We start from the raw sequence: 14,325 nt of genomic DNA on the forward strand, positions 1-14,325 counted from the left end.
CGATCCCTGCCTGGAGATTAGCGAACCATGAGCGCGTAGTACGAACAAAGTGATTTTCTGTCTTCTTGAGCGTAAGAAGAGAAAATTTCCTGGATGGCTCAAACCACCCAACAAGAATCAATGAATTTTTGTCTTCTGTTACTTCCAAGAAAACAAGAGCTGAACATGTGACTGAGCGCATCCAGGCTGTCTTTGTCTCCACGAGAATACCTACGTCCCGTACTACGGCTCGGCCTTGGAAAAGTCGGACTCACGAAACCCATCTCAGATTCACAAAAAGGACAGCTCGGAAACTGTCGTCGTAGCACTTCTACGGTCGGATACGTAGCAAGACGGCCCTCACGAGCGGAAAACAAACAGTGCCCTGCCTACCGAATGCTAACTTCCTCTCGGCGGGTGATCAGAGTAGTACATGCTAAGAAGCGGAGCCCACCGCGGAAGTAGAGAAGACGAACAACTCGAGGTCTCTAGCGAAGAGCAAGTTCTTCGTTTTGACAATACCTACTTACAAGTCTTTCCACCTGGGGCGGTCCGAGGATCTTAGTTCCCGACCGTTCACGAAGACGAAAAATCCAAGTGTCTTTCTCTCCCTCTCTCCTTTCTCAGCTCTTAGGCAAGCATCGCTTGCAAGCAATGATTAGCAGGACTTTCGCAAAAAGGAAAAAAGTGTTCCTTCCAAATAAAGACTCGGGTGCTAACATGGAGTAGCCATTCTTTAACCTTCACCTACGTATTTAAAAACCCATACACGCTAACTATATATACAGAAAACGAGGTACGGAAACCGGTCGTTCTCAAGAGAAAGTATCTGCCACGAGGGAGGAGAACCAGGAAGACGTCCAGGTAACTCTTTTGCCTCCTCCCTGTAGTGGGAGCGTGTGCCCAATGATCATGAAGAAACAGAATTTCTCAGAATATCGTTGCATGGCACATAGGCAGCACAGGAATATATATATATATATATGCGATACAAAGAGTTGGGAAGACGCAAAAGCCATCGCAACATAGTCACACAAACTCGCAAGAACTGCAACGGTGACCCTGTAACGTCTAAGTGAACCTGGACCGTAAATAGTGAAGGTAAGTTCACGTTGGAATCCTGAATACGCGACGCAGGTAATGTTCAAGAAGATCCGGTGAGATTCGCCACAAACAGCTGACCCGGTAAGCAAAGACAGCTCTTTATTCATTTCTGTGTAGCCTCCCCCTCCTCAAAAAGCCAGGCCTCCACCACCTCAAGCAGGTTCCTGAAGACGAGGAGGCGCGAGAGATATCCTCTTGCAGTGTCTTCCGACTTCAGGCCGGAATCGTCCTCTCGTCTCTAACCTTCAGTGAGCGCTACTCTCTTCTTCTGCCTCTTCTCAATTCTGTCTCTCTCCGCTGCAGTTCACGTCCATAGTTATTTACCCTCTACAGCGTACCATCCCCCACCACCCCAACAAAGCTCAAGCTCGGGGCGCCTAAAGATGCTTATCTTACATCTCTTATCTTCTTGTTCTCCTCGCCTCCTCCCGCCTTCCTTCTCGGTGCTCTGAATGAGAACTCGAACCTTCTATCATTTAATGGACTCCTTTGATTCGGCCCTCTCGGTCACTCTTCCCCCTCTCCGTCTTTCTTTCACTTCTCCGCCCTTGACGAACCATCGTCCTCACCTCGTTCACCCCGGCTACGATGGTGATCTACTCCACCTCTCTTGCTGTGCTCTCTTCTGTCGGATTTTGCTTCTTCCGAATCTTCTCTCCTCCTATCCCAGCTTCTCTCCTCTTTCCCTCGATCTCCATCTTCCTTTTCTTCTCTTCTTCTTTCCCGGTCGTCTTCTCGCTCTTCGCCACCCCTCCTCCTAAGCCCTTCTCCCCAGTCTTCTTCTGCATCATCATCATCATCATCCTCTCTTCTTTGCTCTCTCCGTTCATGTCTTCTTCTCCGTCTCTCGTGTTCTTTGTCCTCTCTTCTTCTCTTTCTTCTTTCGTCTCGCCTTCTCTCTCTCTCATCCTCTTCATCATCTCTTCTTTCTCTTTCTTCTCGTTTTCTTCTCTCCCTCCAATCATCTTCGTCGTGTTCTCTATCTCTTTGTCTCCCTTCTCTCTCACTCTGCCTTGCTTCTTCATTTCTATTTCTCCTTTCTTCACGTGCTTCGTTGTCTCTCCTGTGCATCATTGCTGGCGTCCGACATTCTTCGTCATGTACCTGTTCTTCCTCTCTGGAAAGCCTGGGAGTCTTTTCGTTGTGATCCCTGTCTCTCCTCTTGCCAGACCTTTCGCCGTTTCTTCGATCATGATCATCACCGTCATCCACACGTTCGCGTTTCACACGCAGAGGCAACGGTACCGCAAAGCCACCGGTATCAGATATATGTTTGTCTAAGATGTGTTTACAACGTCCTGAATCTCTCCGTTCCTCCCCTCGATGTGTCATCCGGTATCCTTCGTGTCCCTCAGAACCTTCACGTTCTCTTGGAGAGTCTCCTCTTTCTCTTTTCATGGCTCCGTAATCGTCTCTGTCATGGAGACTTCGCTGTCTTTTGTCGGTCTCATACTCTTCTCGCCTCCTACCCCCTCCTCTTCTATGACATCTCCATTCTTCTTCGTGTACTTCAGGCCCCGGGTGCATCCATCTTTCGCTTACTTCCACGTCTCTAAGTCTTTCGCCCTTCTTCTCGATCCCGTTTTCTTCCTCTCCAGCTCTTCCTCTCATTCTTGCACCTGTCCTTTCGTCTTCTGAATCTTCTTCTCTCTTCACCAGCTCCTTCTTCAGCTTTCCCTTCTTGTCTCTCTTCTTCTGCTTTTCATCGGAAGAAGACCCAGATGAAGAGCTACTAGACGTGCTCTCGTCGGAATCGCTACTTGAGGAATCAGAAATACTACTGCTAGACGAGCTGTCACTGCTCGACGAACTAGTATCGCTGCTAGATGAGCCACTACTGCTGCTACTTGTATGACTCTTCTTCTCTTTTTTCATTTTCTTGACGCGGCCCTTTCTTTCTTTTTCTTCTTCCCGCTTTTTCTGTTTCTTCTCCTTTCTCAGGCGTTTCTGGAGCTTCTTTTCCCTTTTGCGTTTTTTTCTCATTTCAAGAAGATAATTCCGACGTTCTTCTACCATCCGCTTTCTTCTTTCTTCCCATTCTCTTTTACGAGCTTCTTTCAATTCCTGCTGTTTCTTGAAGTCAAACGCAAATCCGACTTGATGTGACTTCTCATCGATATTTAGAGCTCCGGCGACATGTCCTAGCTTCTCCCTTTTTTCTTCTGCGACCAAATGAGAACTCTTGAAAGCCGTGTTACTCATCCTACCATCTTCTCCAGCACTCAAGCCACGGAACGACCCGCCTATACCTCGTCGTGTCTCTGGTACCCTTGACACAGGAGAACTGCCAAATAAACCGCCGCCACCACGTCCAGAACGTACACCGCTGAGAGCACACTGAAGTTCAACCTCCTTCAGCAGCCTTTCTCTTCTGCTCTTGATCATTCTATCGATTTGTTTCTCATCTCGATGACCTTCGGTTAACAATGCCTCTTTCTCTTGTAGAAGACGAACTTCAATTTTTCTCTTCTCCTCATGTAGCAGCAAATTCGCATCTGGTTGAAGAGCTTGGGACTTGGGCACTTTCCCTGTAATGGGTTTCAAGGATTCCCCTAGCTTCGGAAGATCCGTACGACGTTGGCGCAAATACGAGTAATTCCTCTGGATATACCCATTTGTACCGGACCCTCGAGGGGTCTGCAGACCTATCCCGTTATACATGATTCAACGGAGATAGACAAAGCAAACGAAAACAAAAGTAAAGAAAGAGTGGAGTCAAGACGGCGCAAAAGAAAGGTACTGCCGACAGAACCAAGGAGCGTGCGAAGAGGACGAGACAGACAATGGCACCAAGCTAGAAAAAGAAAAACACAGAGGTATACACCGATTGACTGGACGAAAAGTGAAGGTGGAAAGGCAAGCTATTGAGAAGTCATGGAAAAGGTTGATAGGGTCACGGAGAAGAGCGTGAAGAAGAGAGGGAGACAACAACCCAAAAAGACGCGGAACAGTGGCACGCCGCGCTATCGCAGTCCTCCCATCTTAGCGTACAGGCCAAGGAGAGAAAAGGATTTCACGACGTGTGACAAAAAAGGAAGCAACGTAGCGAAAACCAAACTGGCGTATGTCGAAGGTAAAAAAGGAGAAGTATCTCCACGGGCGTACACGAAGAGGAAAGAACCTGGAGGGAATGTACTCGCAGGGCATCTGTAAGTAGTTACCACGGCAAAACGCTGCGGAAGCCCAAACAGGAACAGAAAAACACCTCACAACGCAAAGCGATCAGCAGGAAGCTCTCACAGAAAACCGGGAAGCCAAACAAGCTACCATGAAAAGTCGATTTGCCTGTTCAAGTGGTAGCCGACGCGTACACAAGGAACGCCTCGAAATGGAGGGTACAGCACCTAGGATTGCGAAAGCTCAGAACATCGGAAGTTTCCGAGAGCATTCCGCATTTCGTTGCTTTTAACGGAGTCTCTGAGGGCTCCGTCTTCTGTAATGAGGAGAACTTTCTACGGACAGACTCACGTTGCCCGTTTACCGGGCTCGCTCCTGGTAGCAGATACTGGATTCAGCATGCCCTCCGCTCGTCATTCATCCTGGGAGAAATAACAGCAGAAGAACGATGAATTCAGGCAAGCGAGGCTGCCCCAGTCCTGCGCTACTCTATCACACCCGGTGATTGTCGTTAAGTCCCGCCTAACCAGAGGGATGCCGAGACAGGGGTCAAGGTCTGCTGCTGGGACACCGATTTTCTGTAACCCGAGACAGGTGCTCCAACTCCGCGGAAGTAGATCGGGTCCGGGATCTCCATTCCTTTCCAGGCGGGTGCCCTGTTCTGTTGGGCTCGAACCCTCGTGACTTCCTTGCCGTACCGATTCGGTAGTAAATCAAGTTTCCACAAGATCTTACAGAGAACTTTTTTTATTAGAGCCTTTGCTAACACGGCAAAAGTACCGCGACAGCAGTGACAGCGTTGCCCTGCTACAAAGCGTTTCGGGACACGCAGAGAAAACTATGGCGACATGGCTCTCCACCTCTGTCTATGAACCGTGCATCGCTTCTCGTGCACCGGTCAGATAGTCCAGTTTGTCCCGTTCAGGTCTTTGGTACCTCGGCTTGTACAAGAAGCTCTTTAGTTCGTGCACCCAACAGCAATTGCTAGCGAACCGGCGACGGCTCTTATAGCCATCAAACCCTGGCGCACCCGGCCTACACAGTAGACCGGTCCGGCAGTTCTTCAGCCCGCGGAATCTCACGCACTACTCTCGCTCCGCCTCACGGGAGCGACGTTGTGTTGATGTGGTGTTCAGTACCGTAACAGTACGGTACTGGCGGTCACATTCCGCTGGAAAGCCTCGAGCTGAGGTTTTGATCTTTCGTGGCCGCTTATTTTGAGATTCTCTCTCCCACTGCATCGTCAGGAATATAGATCGTTTCATGTTCGGCACTTGTCACTCAAAATGCTCCCACAAGACTCTCTAGTCTTCAGTACTTGATATTTGCTTAGAGCTTCTACTTGGCTACCGCAGAATATCTGAAGCGTTCCGAGATTTATATGCACCTTGCCCCCCGGGCAGCGGCGTCAAAAGGACTGTCGAAACGGCTCCGTCAAGGCGGTCAGAGCTGCTGCCAGTGAATGACTGACTCTCACGTACCAAACGTTTTATTTCCTCAGTGTAAGCGACATTGACAAAGCAGGACTTCGCCGCTCTATGTGAAACCACACGACGAGAAAAAACTTGGGCTGCTACGGAGCAGTTTGCTTGGAACGAGGCAAAGCGTCCGATCCGCGGACTGGACACCTGTGTTCAGGACAGCTGACACAGACATGTTCGTGTGTCTTCTCACTTGTTCAACACACTGCTACAACACGTGAAAGACCTTCTCTTGTCTCGATCAGGAACCCTCACAATAAAACATGTAAACAAGCAAAGCCTCTTCATCCGAGGGACGAAGAGCTTTTCCGTTAAAGATTCGGGGAGGGGGGAATAGAAAAGGCTGAGGTGCGAAACACGTCAAGAAAACAAGGTAGGAGGGAGAAAAAGAAGATATTCTTTAAAAGAAAACAGAACACTGTGTCTTCCTTTGTAGCAGAAATGACAGGATGCTACCGGGGAAGAAGAAAGGCAAGAAACGACACTGCTGTCACAATGTCTCAGTACTGAAGTCGGTTTTCCGGGGTACTCTTTAGTCTCCAGTTTTCCGAAGAGAGTGACTGGTCTCCAAGAAGAAAGGAACCGAGAACCTGTAAAGCCTGTGGTACGTGTTTGCGTTCTGATTGCTCGAAAGAGTGCTGAACTCCTTTCCTCGTCGCCTCGCCTTCCTTCCGTAGCCTCTTCGATCTCCATCCCACAGTTCACCTACTGTTCCTTTGAACACTTCAGTTGGGTGCCACCTCAAATCCAGATAGCGTCACTACATCGTTTTACCCACGAGTGTTCTTCTTTCTACCTAGTGTTTGTCTCTCCCACAGTCCTGCCGTCACTTCGTTTACCTGCCTATCAGTTGAGATGGCGTGCACGCGCCAACGCTGGATGCCGAAGAAAGAACAGAAGCGCGTACGTGGCTTCCGTTCTTTCTTCTGTATCCTCCTGCAATGTGATTCCTGACGCTGCCCCACTAGGCCAGAACACCTCCACGTTGCTGCTGGTCTCAGCGCGAAACAGAACACAAGGTTCAGCTGTTTGGTTCTTCAGGAGCGACGACTTCCTCCTTACTCGAAAAATCAGTGTTGCCCAAGGTCTCTCTGTTGTCTCATTCTCCTCCCTTTGGTCCTTCATGCTCAAGATCATTCGAGACCAGGAAACACTTCCGGGAAACATGCCAAAAGACTGTCTTCTTTTCTCACATCTCCATGAGGCTCACAATCTTCTTCCGCATCTCCCTCAGTCGTCTCTACAGCCTCTAAGCATTCTCCCACCCGATAGCTGACCTGGTAGGGATTCTCTGAGGCTGCGGCTAAGGGATCGACAACTCCACTGCGGGGACATACGTAAAGCATCCGCCTATCGTCATCCATAGTTCCCATTTGTGTATTGTCAAGAAGCCTGTCAGTATCGCCTTCCGCATCTTGTGACAGCACTCCGTTTCTGTGTGTCTTTCTCATCTTTTCTAAGGGCTTCTTTTCTGAAAGAGACAGATGGAAGTCTTCCTCTCGCTGCCCCACTTCACCTGTCTGACCAGCTTGTGAACTACTCCTGTCTAGGACACTCTTCTCATCTTGCCCTCCGTAGGGGGTTCGATTCTCACCGGGGGCGTTCAGTGCTTCTGTCTTCTCGTCATTTCCTGCTCTTCGGAAGCTCCCGAAGAGACCGAAATCTTCTTGTTCTCCTCCATTCATTCTTCCCTGCTGTTCGTCTTCTTTGACAGCACCACGATGATAACTACTGTATCGCTCAGGATAAGTCACCGAGGAACTGCTTTCAAAAACATCATCCTTTCCAAAGGGATCTTTGATCCCATCGTGCTGGGCTTCTTTTGATGATCCGGGCAACGCTGTTCGATCACTAAGTGCAGCTGTATTCCTCTTTTGGTCGTCTCGGTTTCCTATGTCTCGTGTAGCAGAGACGTCTCGGGATGTCCCCTCGTCTCCGTCCATGAAAGGAACATTAGAGTTCGCATCCTTTCTTGTTACACTCTGAAAGAAAGTGCTGCTATTATTCTCGAAGAAAGCAAATGACTCGGTTGAATTTCCTTGGACGCCTCCTGCATCTGAGGGCTGACCACGGAAGAAAACATCCTGGTCAACGTCTTGTGCTTTCTTCGAGGGAAAGAAACTTTCTTCGGTGCTGAAGACAATCGGTTTTTCATCTGCTGTTCTCCTCTTGGAACTACTTTTAGAATCTCCAAGAAGTGCATTTGACAGAGGAATAACACTTCCTTCTGTAGATCTGCGAGAACTTCCGCTTGATGAAGAAAACCAGAAAGGATTCTCTTCCTCACCTCCTCCTGCTCCAGTAGTCTGCTGGGGGAGAAGACTTTCAGCCCGAGTACTGCATGCACTCTCATAGTGATCATTGGGGAAAAGAGGAGGGAGTTTTCCTGTTTTCTCCTCGCCTTTTCTTTCTTTAGTGTTGTGATCCCTCCTTGAAAACCGGGATTCCCGCTTGGGTGTACGTACACCACCACCATGCTTGCCCCGGCGCACCAAAGAGGCCATTGACGAAGAGGAAGCTTCATTCCAAAAGCCGTCACCTTCATCAGTTGCCTTGGTATTTCTTCCTTGTACGCAAGGACGCCCACCTCCTCCCAAAGAAAAGAGATCACCAAAGAGATTCCCCGTTTTCTTCTCTGGTCTATTCGCCTTCAAGAGTCTCTTTTGTTCTGCTGTTCTTTGGTGTTGCTGCAATTCCAAAAGCATCGAACACCCTGTAGGAGAAGACAGTCTTCTACCAGTCTGGGCTGAGAAAGATCGAACAAGATCATCATCATCTTCTGAATGCGGTAAATCTTTCTGAAAGCCCTGTTGCTTGCGACGGGTGTATACCCGCTCTTCAGCTTTCTCTACTCCCTCACGACTGCTGCTATCACAGATAGGTTGACTGACTGATGAAAAAACAGAGGGCGAAGGACTTCGTCGTCTTTCTTCTTGAGGCAAAGCAAGAGAGGAGAGAGGTCCGAGGCCGCCTCTACGGAGACAGGCGGGAAAGATTGCTTGACTAAGGTTTTGTGGAAGAGACTGAGAGAAATCCATTGAAAAGAAGTCCGAAGACGGTGTAGCCTCAGTAGAAGAAAAAGGCCTGAGATTCAGGTTATAAAAAGAGAAAGGAGTCTCCTCTAAACTACGCACCACATTTCCATTCGAGTCGGTAAGAGGGATACTTGTTTTCTGGGATAGGAAAGGAGAAAAGGGAGGCGTACGTGCTGAACCCCCTTGAGAACTCTGAGCCTGTGCCCCAGCTGCTGAGGCTGGGTGAGAAAAAGTTGAAGCGAAGAAAGGACTTTCTAGGTCCGATGCCGAAGGGTTTTCCAAGATACTTTCAGGACTGCAGGATGATGGAGGAGATGCTTCTTCAGGGACGGGCCGGGTGCGTGTAGCTGTATCCATGTACATGGCCAGCTTTACTGCAGTGAGCATGGCCACTGCGGAAATAACTAATAAAAGAAGAAGAAAAAGACAGACGGATGACGCTGACGTTGACTGAGGTGCAGAGGGCAGGAAAGACAAGGGAACTGAGGCCCAGGATTGTAGATTTGAAGAGGGTGAAGACATGGGAGATGTTGTGAGAGACGATGCAGGAATAGAGGAGGCGTCACGAGACTGCGATGACAGCGACGAGGAGGCGTCAGAAGACGGTGTGACAGGCGGAGCTGAAGGATTGGTAGGCAAAGGAAGAGAAGGGACTGCGGTACCGGGTGAGAATTTAAGTGAAGGAGACGTAGGGATGAAGAAAGGTCGTAAAGGAGAGGGAGAAGAAAAAGGCTGAAGCAGGGGACCGAGAGGAGAGGGGGAAGATGAAGCGAGAGACGGAGGTGGGGGACCAGAGAGAGGAGAGGCTTGAGGAGGAACCTGAGGAGAAAAGGAGGAGGCAGGAAGAAGCGTTGACGACGAAGACAAAGTGCCTGACGCTGGATCGAAAGCTCCTGGAAAAGAAAACGGGTGTTCTGGGCTCTCAAATGGTGCAGACGACACAGGCGGTAGGGAAGAAGGTAGAGAAGAGAGTGGCGAGATGACAGGTGAAACAGAGTTTCGATCATTTATATCTGAAGCGACAGGCCCATTATCACGTTGTCTTTCTTTGACACGTGACTCCTCTGGAAGAAGAGGAGATACTGGGGAGGAAAGATTGTCCGGTAATAAGACGACCCTCATAGGGATCGTGTTCTTCTCTCTTCTTCCGCTCAGTCTCTGGGGAAAGATCAGGAGGACGTGAGCTCCTTCACTGAACCAGCTGAGTTGTTCTCCGTGGCTTTTCGTCTCTGTCTCTTTTTCCTTCCTTTGCTTCTCACCCCAAAAAAAGGAGGAAAAAGAGAAATCGCTACCGCCAAAGGCATTCGAAGCACGTTCCTGCTGTTTCTTCGTGCTTACGGGTCTCCTGATGAAAAGGGGAAGAATCCATCGCTTTTTTAGATTTGAGCTGGTGGAATCTCTTTCATCAGTCCTCTGATACTCTCCAAGTGAGGTCTCGTAGCTCTGACGGAGGACGTCAGGGGTGGGCAGGAAAACCGTAGAAGGACGGTACGCGGCTATATCTGTGTGAAAGAGGAGAGAACGAGAGACACTGCAACAAGTGAAAAAGCCGGTAAGTACAGTTCAGTCGGTGTACCCCGTATCAACGCAAAGAAGCACAAGATAACGTCCAGCTCTCATCAATTTGCCTACGTGCACGCAGAATACCCGTTCCTCACGGTTCCCAAACAGTTCCGAACAGCGAGAAACACGGCTGTCACAACTACCCGTCTGTGCTTGAGAAAGGGTTGGCCAGAAAGGTCCGCAGTGGCACAGAGAGAAGAGTACCATATAGAGACGGTGACAGGCAGATACTGGCATAATGAAGAGTGAAGAAAATGTCAGCAGCTGATCAACAAACAGTCTGGGAACAAGGCTTGCTTTATGTATGGACGGTCCCTGAAGCAATTCTATACTTCATGACATACTCGTCGATAACTTTTTGCAGGAAAGCACGTCGCCGACCATATGTCCTACGGCATGGAAACACAACGTGTCCACATACGGATCTGACGAGGGGAATCCTCGGCACCTTTACGTGGTTTCGGGTGAACAACAGCTCAGTATTTGGAGGAAAAACTAAAGGATACCTGACGGGCTGCATGTGCCCTGCAACCTGTCAGCAGTATGCATGATCTCTCTCGACATGGAGAAAAATATATCGGGCGACGAGTGGCTTACCAGTACAGAGTTTGACTGGTGGACAAATCAAGACAGTAGGGAGATCCTCCGCGTCTGCTTCCTCCACTTCTAAGAAAACCAAACCTTCGGAGTCTTTCCCTCCTTCTCCCTCCATGGCGTTGACTCTGTCCCTTGTCACTTTGGCTGCTGTTCTTTCCCCCACAGAGGCACCCTTCTTTCTGCCTTCTTGTAGAACCGTTTCATCTTCTGCCGAGAGGAAAAGACGTGTGTCCTTCTTTTCCTTCAAATCGACATGCAAAAGTGAAACACCCGGAGGTCCAGGAGAAACACCCGTATCCGCAGAAGACGTGCGACCTTGTACAACAGCCAGGGGTACGTACACCCCAGAGAGTACCTTCACAGTGTTATTACGTTGTTCATGTGCTGAGTCGTCAGGGCCCCCTGGCATCATGACCTGAGCTTCATGCGGTTGCTCAACTCCCTCCGATACCAGCCGTGCCAGGAGCGTAGCGTCCTTCTCAATACTCGAACACCCGAAGGGGGTACTCCGATCCGGAGATGACTCTGCTGCATTTGGAGGCAGCAACTTCCACGCTGAAAAAAAGGATTTTGCTGAGTGCACAGGTGAGAACGAACGCGAAGTACTCGCACCGTGACCTGACGTCTTCCTTCCCTTTGGTCGCAATGAAAGCAGGAGGAGGACCCGCTGCGGCGAGGAGACCCCCCCGATTGCAGAACTCCGGAATGTCTCATTCAAAGCGCTTAAGAATTCAGTCTCTCTCTCTTCTGTTTCGAGCTGCTTGGCGAGACTGGAACCAAGTGTCGACGGAGAGACGCAGCGCTGGATGTCGTCAGCCTGTTGAGCTGGGTTCTGAGAATCCACAGGGGGAAGAAAAGGAAGCGTGATGGCAATAGACAAGAATCTTCCTTCACAAGGTGTTTCATGGCTTGCGCCCTCCTTCCGATTCTTCACGGAGACAGTAGGTTTTCCTTGACAAAGTGAGAACTGGGTAGCTGGGAGAAAGACAGGGATCTCGGTAGGGTTCTCCTCTGCCTCAGTCTGTCTACGCATCTCATCGCGTTGGAGAAGACGGAGTAACGTAGAACCAGGAGTGGCAGTTTTATTCTCCTGAACGTTTTTCTCAAGACTTTCATCATGAGACTTCCCAGAAGTTTGGCTTGAAGACGGATCGTCTGATCCTTTTCTCCGTCCCTCGCTCCGCTTCGAATGCGGATACTTCAATGTCTCCCCGGGCGCTTGTGTATGGGGAGGCAATTGGTCGATGGACAAAGGAAGCACGAGAGTAGTTGTGAAGATCTGGGGCTGCTCACATAACTTCCTCCTGTTGAGCCAAGTGCAGACCGAAGCGGCAGTATAGTCGCTCCGTAAGAGGTTGTCAGGTGTCTCCAGTTCTTCTTCCTCGTCAGGTGCCGTGTCCTCATTTCCAGGGGCGCTCCCGGACTTACGCAGCGACGGATTGGAGGGGGAAAGTTTCGTGTATACAAGGGGGGGCGCGGAGGCGATTACATCAATTCTTAGATCAAACCCGTATACTTCGGGTTCAGGGTCAGGAAGAGAAAAAGAAGCGAGGGGAGGAATCGCCGACGACAGCAAGGAAAACGTGCGAGACTCAGGAACAGAAAAGGAAGTAGGAGGGAATGACGCTTCTGCGCTTGCGGACTGAGGCCCTAAAGAGGTGACTATCTCCGCAACTTCGTCGGGGTCCATGCGCACATACACTCTGAGGCTGCTAGGACTGTCCGAGAGGCTAGGGTCCGTCTGCAACGAGCCTTCGAAAAGCGCGGGGCGGTGGAGCTTGTACATGGAAAAGATGTCTCCTAGTGACAACACGCCACTTGGGGTCGATCCTAGCCGCCCTTGGTGGCCCGAGGAGGTCTCGGCATCGTCCGGTCTAGGTAGTGGGAAAAACGCGTGCCGGCTCTCCTTCGGACGGTGGTTTGCCGACGCACCTCCCGGAACCTCGCCACTCTGTCCCAACGGGAGCGGCGAGACAGCCGAGACATGAGGAGAAGCAAGCAAGTAGAGACACAAGACATGGAGAAGCAGGCCGGACAGGCGCCGAAGCTGTGTGCTTACTTCCCACATTTTAGCGGTAGAGGACAGAGGGCCCGCAGGCCAACAAATCTAGGAAAAAAGTCTCAGTCTAGGGTGCGCGGACGGCGCAGGACGATGCAAGAGGCTTCCAGGATTGCCCTGAAAGACCACGTGCAAAAACCAGAGAAAGACGCCGGTGGGCATGCCCGAAAAGGTCATGGAGAAAACCTCGATATATGACACCCGTGTCTGAGGAGGGAAAGCAGGCAGAAGGAAGACGTAAGAAGCACAGAGAGAAGTGGCGGAGTCCCGCCGCACGGTGAATCCGCCTTGCGTAAAGCAAGCCACCTTCCGGTGAATTCACGGAATGGCCAGCCCACTGGGAAAAGAGAAAGCGGGACTGAAGGGGAAAAATAATTCCGAATGTGGCAGTGTGTTAAAAAAGATCGTAGAGGTCGTTCCTACACATTTAGGACTGTTGTCTCCACGCCGCATGTCTGGAGGAAAGTCATCTGAAGGATTGGGGCACAGAAGAGACATTCTGCCGGAGAAGGGCAGCGTAGTTAGCGAGATGCAGATTTGGAGAGAAACTGAGCATAGATGTAAAAGGGAGAAGAGAAAGGAAAAGTCGCCCGTCACCAAAAAAACCTTCGTGTTGTCTTGCTGTCTGAAGCTGCCGGCTTCCACTCTTGTCTACGCACACCGCGGGCGTGTCTGCGTAAGTAGCGTGGGCCGCGGTCAGTGGGTAGATGGGAAATTCACTTGCTGTGTCATCGGGCTCTTCGGTTTGATGATGCTGAAAAGAGTGAGCTTTCTTACCTAGTCGGGACAGTGAAGAGTTTTCGGTGTATATTAGGAGGTCTGCCGGATATGCTGCTGTCTTGAGCAAACGAAACCTCCGGGTCGGCGGACAAGGGTGCTTGTGTCCATCTGGGGACAGGCGGGTGGAGGAGTAGCCCAGCACACGAATGAGCGACAACTTAGTGACTTACTCGTACTGTCCTGCCGACGTATTACGTGTATCACCCTCCTCCGGAGGAGCCCGCTCAGGCAAAGTTCCGACCCATCCGCCTCTCCCACCCCACCTGGGCCTCCCGGGCTTCACCCAATACCCGTAGTATAACAAATGGAATACGAACTCCGGAAGTTCATCTTTCCGCTTGGTTTCGACGAGTCACCAGCTCCACCTACTGAAGGCGTATCGGAGCTCTCTGGCAGGCGGTCCATGCAGAGCACAACACGCAGCTGACACACAGAGCAGCAGACCAGTCCTCTCGCTCGAGCACCAGCGGCCCGCGACTACCACCCTGGAGCACGGCGAGTCATCGCACGGAGGAATGCCACAGGCCGGAGACAGCTACTGGCGACAGTTTCGGCCTCTGGTTGCAGGGCTACTAGGAGATTCCCTGAATACTGTAGTGCCCGCTGCACA

The 14,325-nt window shown here is 50.5% G+C and overlaps 2 protein-coding genes across 2 annotated transcripts; both read right to left on the reverse strand.

The window, feature by feature from the left end:
* Positions 1-793: 793 nt before the first annotated feature.
* On the reverse strand, positions 794-4,505 carry CSUI_005093 (cwf21 protein). The gene has a single exon (XM_068065272.1). The coding sequence runs from the start codon at positions 3,742-3,744 to the stop codon at positions 1,618-1,620; it is 2,127 nt and encodes a 708-aa protein (XP_067922754.1). The 5' UTR covers positions 3,745-4,505; the 3' UTR covers positions 794-1,617.
* A 939-nt stretch (positions 4,506-5,444) lies between these two features.
* Positions 5,445-13,550, reverse strand: CSUI_005094 (uncharacterized protein). Its single transcript, XM_068065273.1, has 2 exons — positions 10,877-13,550; positions 5,445-10,218 (listed from the first exon to the last, which is right to left on the reverse strand). Exons 1-2 carry the CDS (start codon positions 12,942-12,944, stop codon positions 6,815-6,817), a joined length of 5,472 nt encoding a protein of 1,823 aa, XP_067922755.1. The 5' UTR covers positions 12,945-13,550; the 3' UTR covers positions 5,445-6,814.
* Between the last annotated feature and the right edge of the window lie 775 nt (positions 13,551-14,325).

This window comes from Cystoisospora suis (genome assembly GCF_002600585.1).
Source record: "Cystoisospora suis strain Wien I chromosome Unknown contig_2444, whole genome shotgun sequence".
Classification (NCBI taxonomy): domain Eukaryota; phylum Apicomplexa; class Conoidasida; order Eucoccidiorida; family Sarcocystidae; genus Cystoisospora; species Cystoisospora suis.